Source organism: Lynx canadensis, chromosome X, assembly GCF_007474595.2.
Source record: "Lynx canadensis isolate LIC74 chromosome X, mLynCan4.pri.v2, whole genome shotgun sequence".
Classification (NCBI taxonomy): Eukaryota; Metazoa; Chordata; class Mammalia; order Carnivora; family Felidae; genus Lynx; species Lynx canadensis.
In genome coordinates, this window is record NC_044321.2 from 8,049,255 (window position 1) to 8,064,285 (window position 15,031).

Genomic DNA, 15,031 nt, shown 5'->3' on the forward strand with positions numbered 1-15,031 from the left:
GAGTTCAAGCCCTGCGTCGGGCTCTGTGCTAACAGCTCAGAGCCTGGAGCCTGGAGCCTGCTTCCGATTCTGTCTCCTTCTCTCTCTGCCCCTCCGCACTTGTGCTCTCTCTGTCTCTCAAAAATAAATAAATGTCAAAAAAATTTTTTTTAATAAAAATAAAAAAATTCTCCCATTAAAATCGAAAAAGTACTTGGTCAGCTGCTGTTAAGAAGGTAAAAGAAAGATAAGACTGATTAGGCATGCTTAATCAAATATACAGAGGGGTTGAGAGAGAAGACGGAGTGACAGGACAGAGTGAAGACAGATACAATAAACAAAGACGCAAATTATACAGGCTTTCTGAGTTCTGAGGTTTCTGTGGACCTGAATGGGGATCAGATATTTTTAAGATGTATTGCCAAGACTACAGTGTATGTTAACTAACTTGAATTTAAATAAAAATAATAAAATAAAATAAAAAATAAAATGTACTGCAATTGTAACAAAGAAGTTTAAAAAATCCATTCAGATTTGAGAAAAACTTAGATCACAACTCTACAAATATAGTCTCCCAGACATCAATTACTATATTACAATTCTTTGCAAGGATATAGAGAAACTAGAACCCTCATCTATTGATGACCCTGTAAAAGGGTCTAGTCACTTTGCAAAACATTCGGGCAATTCCTTAAAAACTTAAACATAGAGTTACAATATGACCCAGAATCACACTCTTAGGTAATCTATCTAAGAGAACTGGCCAAGCAAAGACTTATACATGAATGTTCATAACAGCCTTATTCATCATAAGTCCAAAAAGTGAAAACAAGCCAAACGTCCACCAAGTGATGAATAAACAAAAGGTAGTATGTCCATACAACGGAATAGTATTGGGCAGTGAAAAAGAATAAAGAACTGATACATAATGCAACATGGCTGAACCTCAAAAACATTATGTGAAACTAAGGAAGACACAAGAGACCGCATATTTCATGATACCATTTATATAAAATGCCAGAATGGGTAAATCTATAGAGACAGAAAGTAGATGAGTGGTTGCCAGGGGCTGGGGTGAAGGAAAATGAGGATGAATGCCATTTAAATGGGTATTATGGGTCTGCTTGGGGTAACAAAACAGTTCTAAGATTTGCGGTCCTGGATGGACAACTTTGCAAAATTTACTAAAAACTAATCAGAATATATACTTGAAAGGGTGAATTATGTGATATGCAAAATATGCCTCAATAAATTGTTTATTAATTCATAGAAAAAGACAGATGGTGGGTGCCTTGGGGGTGGAGAATGGCGTGTGATCTCTTTCTTGTTCTTTTTTCTTTACACTTTATAATGATTTGCAAATTTTCTACATGAGGGAATTCTTATGCTAGGTTCCCCAGAAGTAGACCTGAGGTGAGGAATTGTATGAAAGTGATTCATAGGAAGAATTCCCAGGATGAACCTGAAGCAAAGTGGGTTAACTATGGCTCAATCCATACAGGTGGAGGGTGCTGGGGAGATGGTGCAGGATCCACATCGGTGATCTGATAAGGAAGCTGGGATATTTATAACCACACACACACACACACACACACACACGGCACCACAACATCAGCCATTTCCACTGGAGTGTGTGTGTGTCCTCTAGCCCTCTGAAGCTGCTGCCTCCTGCAAAACCTCATGTTCCCATGATTATTCCAGCATGAGTAGAAATGTGATCCTTGGCTCTTATAGAATGGCCTGTAGAATTATCCGAAGCTGGACAGTGGGAAAAAAAAAAAAAAAATCAGCGAGAAGAAGCTAACTGAAAAGGCTACATACTATATGATTCCAACTGTACGACATTATGGAAAAGGCAAAACTGTGGAGACGGTAGGAAGATCAGTGATTGTCAGGGGTTAAAGGCAGTGAAACTACTGTGTGTGACCTGCAACGGTGGATGCGCGTCGTTAAATATGTGTCCGAGCCCACAGACCGTACAACGATGGGCTTTGAGTGATGATAATGTGTCAACGTAGGTTCGTCACTTTTAACAAATGTACCACTTTGGTGGGGGATGTTGATAGAGGAGGAGGCCATGCACCCATGTAGAAGTATGGGAAATCTCCACATCGTCCCCTCAATTGTGTTGTAAACCTAAACTGCTCTGAAAAATAAAGTCTCTTAAAAAAAAAAAAAAAAAAGCAAGGGCACCTGGCTGGCTCAGTCGGTTAAGCATCCAACTCTTGATTTCGGCTCAGGTCATGATCTCACGGTTTATGAGTTCGAGCCCTGCGTCAGGCTCTGTGCTGACCGTGCAGAGCCTGCTTGGAATTTTCTCTCTCCTTCTCTCTCTGCCCCTCCCCCACTTGAACTCTCTCTCTCTCTCTCTCAAGATAAATAAACATTAAAAAAAGCAAAGCCTGCAATGATGCTGTCTTCTGGATGAACACAATTTCCTGCCAATTTCTCCATTCTCTTAAAAATGAAGGATCAAGACAAGGCTTAGACTACTCCTTCAAAAACATTACTTTTATTATATCATAATGTCAGTCACAGATGGCCAAAATTTTCCAAATTATCCAAAATTAGCACCCTAGCACTCAGCAGATAAGGTCTACCCCTCCTCCCACCCCCACTCCGGGCTTGGAATTTGGAAGATGTTTGAATTTGGCCTCTTAATTTTCTGATCTCCTGACCTACACTTGTCTTCAAGCCTTGTAAACTAGTTCTTGAGGTAGTCTTTATGGTTTCACACCATGTTGTCTTTGATCATGCTATGTTCTTGGATTGTGAGTGCCTTCATATCTCTTCTCTGCCCACCTGATCCAAACATTTAATATGGGGCGCCTGGGCAGCTGAGCCAGTTAAGTATCCCACTCTTGATTTCGATTCAGGTCAGGCCACCATCTCACCGTTTGGGAGATCAAACCTTTGCACTGTCAGTGCAGAGCCTGCTTGGGATTCTCTCTCTCTCTCTCTGTCTCTCTCTCTCTCTCTCTCTCTCTCTCTCCCTCTCCCTCTCCCTCTCCCTCTGCCACTACCCTACTCACCCTCTCCCTCTCTCAAAATAAACATACAAAAATTAAAATAAATCATTTTTTGTTAAAATTAATTGTATAGTTTTCCATAAAATGACTCACGATATGAACCTATACCATGATAAGTAACTAGGGTGATCAAACCATCCCGGTTTTCTGGGGACTTTCCACCTTTACCACTGAAAGCCCTGCATGTATCGTAGGAACCCCACTCCATCCCCCAAGACCCAGGCAAACAGGGATGGCTGGACATCCTGCAAAATTTGATGTAAAGTATGAGCTTATCTGTGTTTTCCACAGGCTTAACACAGGGCTCTGAGCATAATTTTTGCAAAACAATATTTCTGATTAATTTTAATTGCATGCATTTGTGTCAGTGTTTTTAAGCAGGCATTTTCACAAGTGATTTTCTATGAATTCCTCATAAGGTCCAAGTACTGTTATAATTAGACAAAATGGTCCATTCCTGGCATCCTAGACATGAAGAGAAAAAGAAAATTTCACAGCCAAAATGTTAATAGCATTTAAAAATATGGTAGAGCTAGGAAAAACCTTGTTAACGGAGTCTACAGCTTATCTACGACCACCAAGAAATCCTTGAGTAGGATTAAAGTTTATGACCAATTACCACAGCTGATTAACATCTGTTCTATCACCTTTATTTTTTTTTAAGTAAGCTCTACACCCAACGTGGGGCTTGAACTCATGACCCCGAAGTCAAGAGTCACATGTTCCACCGACTGAGCCAGCTGGGCGCCCTTCTACTACGTTTATTCTTGATAGCGACAGTAAGGTATTGAATCTGCCCTTTTATCCTTGTCAAATATATTCCATTAAAAATTACTTTGAATCCCTATGAGGGAAGCAAATATCACTCTGTGAGCTGTAAAGAATTACAGAGTGTATCACTGTTAATATAAAAGGCAAAGCCAAAGTCAACATTTTTAATCAAAAAGTGACATCAGGTCAGGCCTTGAACTTGGCTCTTGAGAACAGCAAGCAATCAAGAGTAAGTGATAATGTTCCAGGCAGAGGGAAGAGCACCACGAGGCGCATTCAAGGAGCTGAAAGAGTTTATTTTGTTTGAGACAGAATTTGAGAAGGGGACAGATAGTGATAGACTAGTGATGAAGAAGTGGAGAGGTGGATTCAGATCCCAGAGGGTCTTACAAACAAGGTCACGGACTCTGTACTGGATTCAAAGAGCAATGGAAAGACATCAAAGTATTTCAGTAGCGAAGTACATGTCAGAGTTTCTTTTTCTGACAAACCACTCAAGTAACAGAAGGAGAGAGTACATTGTGGATGGGTCAAGTTGGAGGCAAACGTCCACTCCTGAGGCTGTCACGGGCCGTGGTGCGGTGGAATGTAGGGCAGTGGGGATGGAGAGAGGGAGATGGGAGAGATGTTTAAGAAGTAGAAGACATGTCACTTGATAACTGATCGGATGTGGGATGGGGACATGGGAGAGGGAAGGGCTGAAACTTACCTTTGAGAGTCTGGCTTCAGCAACCAGTGGACCCGGAAGAGGGTTGGGTGGGGGTGGAGCGACAACGAATTCAGCTGCTTTACACATGGACTCCTAAGCTGACAAAAACTTACAAACCCCAGCATACAGTGTCATGTTTATAATCCAAAGAGCTGTTTTCATTTAAGAAACACAGCCCAAGAACCAAACACAGTTTCAAAACCAATGTTTCCCCTTGTGCAAAAAAAAAAAAAGAAAAGAAAAGAAAAAGAAATGCAGAAAGTAGATGGAACAGGGGTGCCAATGTGTAATAGGTCTAGTCTTTCAACGATAAAATGCCCTGTGCTCTAGGGCAGCTTTTTGTTGCTGTACAGTTTCTCATAGGTGAGTGGCTCTGTGGTGACAGCCAAGATACCATGCGGCACTCTCAAAAGCAATTTGACCAGAACATAGGCTGGTGTGCTGCCCGTGCAAGAATTCCTGAGAATCCGAGGGAAGTCAAGGGGAAATGGTAACCAGAAGGATAGTTGTACTTTTGACTACAGAAGAATCCCAGAGCATATCTGGATGATAACACAGCAGCTCAGTAAGATTGTCAGGGAACCAGATGCTCTCAATGTTTAACACAGAGGAAAACAGTCTGGCCTTCTAGTTCAAGACTCCCGGCCCAGAAACAGGTAGTAAAAACCTCGATGTTGCAGCAATGTAACAAAATCTCGTACAGAATCTAAACACATAGAGCAGATGTTGTTGACGCCCCACCCTTGACCTTCACCTTTGCCGGTTGAAGGCTGCCTACCAGGAACACCTGTAAATCTCTGCCGAAGGGCTTTTTTTTCTGGCTGAAGGAGCAAGTCTTCCTTACACAGGGCAAGCTGGAAATACCGGAAAGTTAATGCCCCTGGAAGCAGCCCTTACGGAAGACAAATGAGGTGTAGGTGGGCAAATACACCAATCTCCTGGGCCCCCAGTCCAGATAACTCTGAGGGGGGTTCTACAGTCTTCTGGAAGGACTGAGCCCAGTGACACGTAGTGGGAAAACGCTTGCGTGCATGTAGTTTATTTTGGAGGGGTTCCGAGGAAACCGGTAGAGTGTATACAACATGCCTCGGAGTTCGCCCGACACAGCTAAGAAAGCTGGCATATTTATGTCCCGATCACCACCGGTCATAGGCTAAGTCGATCCTAGAAGACGCGGCCCGCGTGACGCTTTCAGCCTGCGGCCAGGCCAGCTGCAGTGTCCAGAGAGGTAGGGACCGTGGGCTGGTCGACAGAAGCCCGTGGGTCAGCGTGCACAGCGGTGATGCTAAGGGGCACCGGCAGCATCTACTGCAGAGAGGCACGAGCTCCACAGAAGGGCGCTGGCAAGCAGTTCCCAATGACTGACCGAGGTTAAGTCCTGAAGGGCAAGTAGGAGCCAGTAGGGTTTGCGGGGCAGGCCGTGCCGCTGTGGGAGACGGACAGGACAGTAGGTGGGAGCGGAGTCGGTCTGAAGGAGGCCGTTAAATGAGAGGCGACCCATCCGCAAGAGAACCGCGCCGTCCTTTATGCCAGGGACACAGAAAAACACACCATTTATGCCCCAGAGTAAACATCATGATTTAATTGTTTTTAACCGGTTGAGTTTGAAACCTGCGGGGAACCCCAGGAGAGAGATGCTGTGGACGTTACTGGTCAGGAACTCAGAAGCAATCTGTGCCTATCATCAGAATATAGGAAGCAAAATTAATTCCACAAAGATTTTGTTTTAATATCCATTATGTGCCAGGCACCATGTTGGTCGCTAAAGGTATGTAATGGTGACTATGAAGGAAGAAATCTCTTCCCTGTTGGAACTTTCGATACAGTGCAGTGGTGGTTGATAAGATATCCAGGAAGAATGTGAACATTGGGAACAGAAGAACCCTGGGCAATTCCAATGTCTGAAGGACAGCAAGCAGAAGGAAAGCATCTGAAAGAAACCAAGAACAAATGGCCAGTGGAGTAGAAAAAAAAATATACAAAGGATATAAAGACTGAAAAGAACTTACAATAACCACGTGGTTTTACAGGTCTAGTGGTATTATACGTATTGAGCTGGAGGGCAGTGCTGAGCAAAAACGTAAATGTAGAGATATTTATATCATAAATGTGGACATCACAAATAATCCCGACCGCCAGACATTTTGCTATAACATTAAAATGTAATTGACATCTTTTTTAAAAGTCTAATCTCAGATCCTTCGTCTGACTCATCCCTTAAGTTATGACCTATCTCCATCAGACAAGCCATACCTCACATTAGTAAAGGGCTTTAAAGTTTATCAGATAACACATATGTCTGGGGATCTGCCAGGATTCTTAGTTGCAAGCAACAGAAACCGGACTGACTTAAAAAGAAAAGGAACGCATCACAATATGTTGGAAGAATATCAGTGTTTTCTGGGGAGTCGAGCTTGAAAAATGTACAGGAACGAAGGGAGGCTAGGTAACAAAAATGTCTGCCCTGGATGCCCGCCACTGCCACAGTGCCCGTGCAGCGTCCCTGCCAGGGGACCCAGTATTGCGCCACCTTGCCGCCATCTCCAGGCCTCTGTCTCTGCATCACACACTCAAGGGAACCAATTGAGGCCAAAGAATCTGATTGGCTGAGTCTAGGCCACGGGCCCTCACTGTGCCTACCTGGGAGTGGGAGAGGGAATAATTTCCCCATTAGCCTCCTGCTTGGGATTCTCTCTCTCCCTCTCTCTCTGCCCCTTTCCTGTTCACAGGTGCACGCGCTCTCTCTCTCTCTCTCTCCTTCTCTCTCAAAATAAATGAATAAACTTTAAAAAATTCCTCAAGATTAAGAACCACGGAACTGGCTCATCTGACTTTATGATTATTCTCAAGTCACAGAGATTGTCGTGATGCGCCTTCATTATAGACTTGACTGGGGCTGTGTGCTCAAGAAATGGCCAAGAAGGTGATCTTAGTTGTGACGCGTGGAGTGAAGTTCCTCCCTCAGAATTTAACACCAGGGTTGTCTAGCCCATTCCACTGGTAGCGGCTCTCAAGCAGCATTTAGACCCTGGGAAGGAATTGTGAAATTTCTAATTAGTTCTCAGGTATTTCAATCCACCAAGGGTATAATTTTTACACTGGAAAATAGTAAATGCTATTCAGATGAAAAGGACCTACAGATGTGAACAATCCAGTCCTATTTTTTTTAATTGACTAGGCTTTGATATGGAAGTTTTCTTGTTTGTCATGCTAAACAGAGTACAAAATAGTGCTGTGGCTTCCTTTCCAACTGGGGCCGACCCAATGGCTCCCACAAAGAAGACTATCAACAAGGGCCATTCTGCCATCAATGAGGTAGCGACCAGAGAATACACCATCACCATTCAGAAGCGCATCCATGGAGTGGGTTTCAAGAAGCGTGACCCTCAGGTACTGAAAGAAATCTGGAAATTTGCCATGAAGGAGACGGGAACTCCAGTTGTGCCCCTCGACACCAGGCTCAACAAAACAGTCTGGGTCAAAGGAATAAGGAATGTTCCATACCGTACCTGTGTGTGGTTGTCCAGAAAATGTAACGAGGATGAAGTTTCACCAAACAAGCTCTACACGTTGGTTACCTTTGTACCTGTCACCACTTTCAAAAATCTTCAGTTAATGTGGAAGAGAACAAACTGCTGATTGTCAGCTAAAGGTAAAAAACTGCAAAAAATAATAGTAATAATGTTCTGGAATATATTTTACCCTCAGCCAATTGCTGCTCTGATGTACAAATACTTGTGTGTGCAATATTTATAGACCCTGTGTGTGTGTGTGTGTGTGTGTGTGTGTGCGTGCACGCGCACGCACACAGTGGGGGATGCTTTAAATACATCGGACTTGAAACATCATAGGACCAGTGGTTTCTGTGAATTCTAATACTAGATGTTGTTTGATTTATTAATAGGGCTTTTTTTGTTGTTGCCTTATTCACATAGCAGGGAAAGAGGGGATTACGTATCTGAACATAGTTTACCAAGAAAAGTAACATAATTCATGCTTAAAGAAGAAAACGGGATTGTGGACAGAGAACTTAGGTTTATGCATAAAGAACAAAACCTTCTTAAAGGCGTACTTTTCTAGTCCATATACATACTGCCTTAGTCCGTTCAGCCTGCTATAACAAAAATACCACACAGTGAGTGGATTATAAGCAACAAGCATGTTACTTCTCACAGTTCTGAAGACTGAAAAGTCTAAGATCAAGGTGCTGTGACCAGGGAGCTCTCTGGGGTCTCCTTTATAAAGGCATTAATCCCACTCATCTGTCCTCATGACTTAATCACTGCCCAAAGGCCACGTCCTGGTATAACCACCTTGAGGATCAGGATTTCAACATATGAATTTGGAGGGAACCTTAACATTTTGTCCATTGCACATATCCTACATTATGTGCTTTGGGTTTAACCAGATGAAAGAGTATACTAAATCAAAATGGAAATGAAACCTATTTATAATTTTTTAGGTAAATTGCTAACCTAAACTGGTGAGTTGCAGCTATGGCCTGGCAGTGACCAGCCTCATCCAATCCCCATAATGATCTTAAAGGATGGGCTCCTATCTTGGAAAGTAGCACTGAGGTCCTCTGGCCCATTCCATTACTAGTTAGCTCTCAAATAGCCTTTAAACTCTGAGAAGTTATGAAATTCCCAAATCAGTCCTCAAGCAATTTAATCCACTGACAGAAAAAAATTTTATCTTGGGAAATACTAAATGCAATTCAGATTAAGAGGATCTATACCAATGAATATTTGATGTGAACATGGTCCTCTTTTCCCCTTTTGACTGAGACCCACAGGTTAAGGAGGCTTGCCTGAGCTTACAAGGTTCATTTTCCTTTTTTGCAATATCTCCTCATTTCCCAGTTTGAGATTAAAATCAAAGGGGAAAATGTGGGGTTTTTTTCCTAGAATGCTTTTCCACCTTCTTACTTTGCATCAGCCACTCCGGCTACCAACCAACGTTCTTTCGTGTTAAAAGAACTCTAACCAATTGGGATGGGTGCGATCATTTCCCAGACTTCACAGGGTGACTGCGGGAATGAGAAGTCCAGGGGTTTTCAGCTACCATTCTTGACACCTGCCACATCCCCAACCCCCCTCCACACAAATGGGACAGAGGAGGGGCCTGGTACCAAGGAAGGACCCTGAAATCCAGGGTGCTGCCCAGCCCCTAGGTGGGACTGACAGGCCTATATAGATATGAGCAGGGACCCTAAAGCAGCTCACATCAGCAGCTGCCATCGACACGAACCTCAAGCTCCGGAAACCTCTGCCCTCTCCACCCTTTGAGACTAACCCTAACACTCCAATTCAAAGCCTAAGATAGCATCTTGGCGCTTCAAACGCATGGCTCCTCTCTGTGACCCCTGCCCAAGCACATAGCTTAATCAGGCTACTTCACCAACAATAAAGCTCAGCCCCTGGTGACCCATCCTGGTCAGGCTTCAGATTGTGAGTCCCTAGGTATTTACCTCCGGTTTCTCCACCTTTTGATCATGCCAATATCTCTTTGTGCTACTCTGTGATGAATGGTTGCCTCCAAGACTAGACTATAAACTCTATAACAGGGATCTTGACTGTTTTGCTTACCACCGTATTCCTCAGTGCCTAGCACACACCAGGGGTTTATTGGGTGTTTACTGAATCACAGGACCTAAAATATTCCTTATCTTCCCTGACTCGCTCGGGGGTCACTTCCTGCATGAAACTCTCAGACTACGCCAACCAAGAGGACTTTCTCCTTTATTCCTTTTTTTACGTCACATGCACCACCAGCTAAGTACATGAAAACACAACAGGGAGGAATGGGGCTTTCTGGTCGCGGAGGCACTCAGAAAACGAACGAAGGAGATGAGAACACAAAGTGCAGAAGAGGAGAGGGACAAAACGAGAGAAAGATGGCAGCCCTGATTCAGGTGAACTAATCTGAAGAATGTGAAACCACAGGTCAAAATCTAATGATCTGTGTTAGTCAACTATAGCTGCAATAAAATTACATAACAAAATAGCTCACAAAAAAAGCAGCGTTGTTTTCTTGCTCAGACATCTTAGTGGCTCTATTTCGGGCTACAGTCAACTGGGTTTGGCTCGAGACTTCAGGATGGGTCCAGATCTGTTTCCTGAAGCCTAGGTTGAAAGCGTAGCTGCATGGGGCAGGCTCTAATCACTGCCCCATTATAAGGCGAGAGGACAAGCCTAACCATGTGAGCATATGGAAGGCTTCTACTAGATGAAGGACTTCACATCTGCTACACTTCTATTGGCTACAGCAAGTCACGTGGCCACGCCCAACATCAAAAAGGGGTATGAAAATATACCCTACCCACCCTGGGACAGTGCGAGATCACCCTGCATGAGGGAATGAAGAATCGAGGACACAAGCTATCCCACTGTACCCAGAGCCCATCACTATCACCCAAACAACAAAAGCATGCAAGCACTCAAAGAACATTCTGACGAGGAACAGTTTTTTTGGAGAAGCTAGAAAGGGATGACTTATTCACTGAGTTCACCAAAAGCAGGAGACTGCTGCTTAAGTCACAAAGTAGTCCAGGGTTTAAAAACAGGATTGCCTGTTCGTAGCTCTGATTTGGGATCTGCTCCTCTCCACGTGGAAGTCAGTGGGAGGCGGGCAGGTGCTGGAGAGAGAGGTGGAGTGAGGGCCTGGGGGCGTGTGTGTGGCAGAGCCCTGGACCCCCCACTCTCTCCACCTATCGGCCCCTCTGGCCTTGACTCAGCTCCCAGCTTCAAGCCCAGGGACGCTCTGAGCGATACCGCAGCCCCCACCCCTCTGCCTGGAGATGATGTGAGTTAGGAAACCGGTTCTACAGACATCTAGAAATTTCCAGTGTTCACATGAAATCTACATTCTCCATGCAAAATACAGCTGTTACGTATTGTGTAACCGAGCTCAAACCTAGCATATTTGGAGCCTCGCCTGCCCCCAAGTTCTCCAACCTCACCAAATAGTAGCATCTGTGGTAGTCTTAGGATTCGTTTCTCTGGGAAAACATTATGAGCCAGGGAGTTGCATGCAGAGACTTTTTAGAGAATCCTCGGAGAGATAAACCTGTAAGGAAGTGAGGCCAGAAGGATCAGGCACAGGGAGGAGCCCTGCAATGCAGTTGCATCAGAGGCCTCTGCTGAGCAGACAAAGAGCTCTGGAGCTCCGGTGGCCCTTCGGAGGCAAGGAGGCCTGGCCTTTATAACTGCAAATCGGCTAGTCAATGGCTACGGATCGCCCCCTCAGAAGCAGCATAACCTTGAGAAAGTCGTTGCCACGGGGCAGAGGACAATTCCAGTGACGGGCACAGCTGTGAGCCTTCAGAAGGTGGCTTTCCCAGAAGCTGGGGTTTAGTGGGGTTTAGATCCTGGAAAGGGGCCTCGGCAGAGCACCACAGCACCTACCACAGGTGGTATCCACTGATCTGCTGGGGAACTTCTGCTAAATAACTGGGGGAGGAGAGAAGAGTTGGTGATTGCACATTAGGGACAGGAGAAGGGAGGAGAATGAGAGGAATGTTCTCCATCTGGTCCCCAGGATTGGGTTTGAGTTGTGTGGTTAAGGCCCTTTCACTTCCATGAGAGACTCCACACCCAAGCTTCAGATCAAAGTGACAAAGGCTGACCCAGAGCTAGGGAGCTGTCTACTCTTCCCCTCTTGTGCGAGGAAACCAGTAGCATGCTTGGAGAGTACAGGGTCTGGCCTTTGTACTGATCTGGGAAAGGGGTAGAAAGGTAAACTGAAAGAAGACCAGAGGAGATAGCCTGAGCTATATGACAGCCAGGAGCAAGCCCACCCCAGGGCGAAAAGAACAGTTACAGAAAGGAAGGGGGCTGGGGCAGTGCGGTGGAAGAGACAAGATCCTGAGCAGGCCGAGTAGGGAGAGGAAAAGGAAGAGAGGGGAGGGAGCAGAGGAGACACAGAAATTATGCAAAGACCGTCACCATGCTGTAGAGTAGGATTTAGGGATTGAGATCACTGAAGATTTTCTCTGTGCCGTGCAATTTAATTTCACTTTAATTCTTTGGAGTGCAACAAATTCTTTAAAGTGTAACTTACTTCTTTTGACTGCAACACCCAGCTGGACTCGACAGGAAGTGGCTTGGCTCTATCCGCGTCATACAGAAGAAATGAGAGAACTAATAAACATTTGTTGGGATGGAGGTACACTTAATGGGATGTCCTTGTGATGGTTCTCAAAGGGCCGTCTTGTACTTTATGCTGCTCCTTGCTGTGTCGTTGACTTTTGAGAACCCCAAGAAGGGGCTGCGATCTCTACTTATGCATAGCCTGGCAGGTCCTCAGAGAGCACAAAATCAGTGAAGGAAACCGAGAGAAGGAATGGGTGGATCTGGATGGGGTCACACCATCAGCTAAAGTGGAAATGAAATCAATGGCCAGGATCCCCCTGAGGCCTAATCCAGGGAATATTTGAGAAAGTGCAGTGGGAGCATCTTAGTGTGAAGGACACCATTTCCCAGAATGCTTTTAGATCTCTGGAGGCTCATTTTCACTTTTTAAAATCTTTAAAACTCCATCTGGACCCCATAGTGGGTTTAACCATTCTATCATGTGGGTGCCACTTTCACCTTTAAATGAAACCTATCCATCATTAGTAGTTGAATAGCGTTAAGTATGTTAGGAAGACACTTAGCAAAACATAAATGTTGCTCAACATGTAGTGATTAAAAGTCCCACGTTGTGAAATCACCTCAGTCAATGCTTAACTCTCCAATGTGTTTCTGATTTCCTCTGATCTTATTTCCCATAACATGATGCTCAAATACTTCTTCCTCAGTAAGCATTCCTTTGACTAAGTGGGATTTTGTTCTTACAGTTGCCAATTTGCGAGCTATATTCACATTCCTGTAAGTTTTCTTTTTTTTTTTTTTAACATTTTTATTTTATTTTTGGGACAGAGAGAGACAGAGCATGAACAGGGGAGGGGCAGAGAGAGAGGGAGACACAGAATCGGAAACAGGCTCCAGGCTCCAAGCCATCAGCCCAGAGCCTGACGCGGGGCTCGAACTCACGGACCGCGAGATCGTGACCTGGCTGAAGTCGGACGCTTAACCGACTGCGCCACCCAGGCGCCCCTGTAAGTTTTCTTTTTAAAAAATTTTTTAATGTTTATTTATTCCTGAGACAGAGAGAGACAGAGCACGAGTGGGGGAGGGGCAGAGAAAGAGGGAGACACAGAATCTGAAGCAGGCTCCAGGCTCTGAGCTGTCAGCACAGAGCCCAATACACAAACTCACAAACCGCGAGATCGTGACCTGAGCCGAAGTCGGACGCTCAACCGACTGAGCCACCCAGGCGGCCCTTCCTGTAAGTTTTCTGCATTACACATAAAACACCGGGAGCACCTTCGTCAGCATCCTTCGATGCTTAGCTACCACTTGCGGACAGCCAAGATTACCATCTGGATGGATGTGTTCCTCACAGACTATGCTTTTCTGCCCCTTTGCATTTCGACAACGTACAATGCTCAGTTCTCTCTGCATTCAATGCTGCCTTACAAAGAACATTATTTCTCTTATCGGGGTTTCCACCATCTCAAGAGGTAACATCAACAAAAGTCTAAAGAGACGGCAGACAGTGACTACGCACAACTTACACAGCTCATTCACAGGCGGCGTTTTCTGGCCAGGGTTCCCTGAAAAAGCCAGATGTGGAACTAAGTGGATATAGAAGGAGTATCATTGGCGGTGATTATATCACAATCATTGGTGCCACACTCTTTGTTTAATTAAAAGCAAGCTAAGAAAGTATTCCCAGCAGTATTTCGCACGCAGAGACAGGTCAGGGGAGGTTTGACTTGCCCAGAGGAAAAATCCATGAAGCTAACAGAATTAGAATTACTGTCAAAGTAACTGTCGATGGAGGTGATGTTCGGGGTTTTAAAAACTCCATCTTCCTTCGTAAATACATATTTGAAATACAGCTATGAAGGAATGGAATCTAGCTCTTATTGCTGGCTACTTGGTTACTGTTAAATGAGACCGTGTAGAAAAGGAGAGCTTGCCACAGTGACCTTCTATTCCACTTTAGATTTATGTTTAGGTGTAGCCAAAAAGCTGGGCCTGGCCAATAACTTGCGATCTTCTGGCTTCTCTCAACCAAGCTTTGAGTGAACCAGTGCAAAAGCATAACAATAAAAAATCAGGGAAAACAATCACATTTTGGTTCTTCTCAGGGTATTTGCTTCAAAAACACCAATTTAAGAATTAAATCAGCAATCTGTACGAAATTATATATCTTGTGGATAAAACAGGCTATGATTTAAAGACGTTTTGTCCTCCCTACTGGGAAACAATAGATAAGCCTGGTTCTCGTTAATCTCCCATTTTCTACCATTTCAGAAATACATTTCAGTTTTATGAAGTGATAGTTCACAGCTACACCACTAGAGAAAGTAACGGATTATTGTCCAAAACTGCAGGATTGTGTGAGCACAGTGACTGAAATGACAGTCTTCCTACAGATACCAATAAATTTAAGCGACAGAACAAGGTTATAAATAGGCAAACAAAGACGGTTC

The 15,031-nt window shown here is 44.4% G+C and overlaps 1 protein-coding gene across 1 annotated transcript; it reads left to right on the top strand.

The window, feature by feature from the left end:
* The first annotated feature begins 7,752 nt into the window (after window positions 1–7,752).
* On the top strand, window positions 7,753–8,127 carry LOC115507717 (60S ribosomal protein L31-like). Its single transcript, XM_032592246.1, has one exon. The coding sequence runs from the start codon at window positions 7,753–7,755 to the stop codon at window positions 8,125–8,127; it is 375 nt and encodes a 124-aa protein (XP_032448137.1).
* Window positions 8,128–15,031: the final 6,904 nt, after the last annotated feature.

Coding starts and splice junctions, on each gene's coding strand:
- LOC115507717 (XM_032592246.1), top strand. CDS start 7,753: ATGGCTCCCACAAAGAAGACTATCAACAAGGGCCATTCTGCCATCAAT.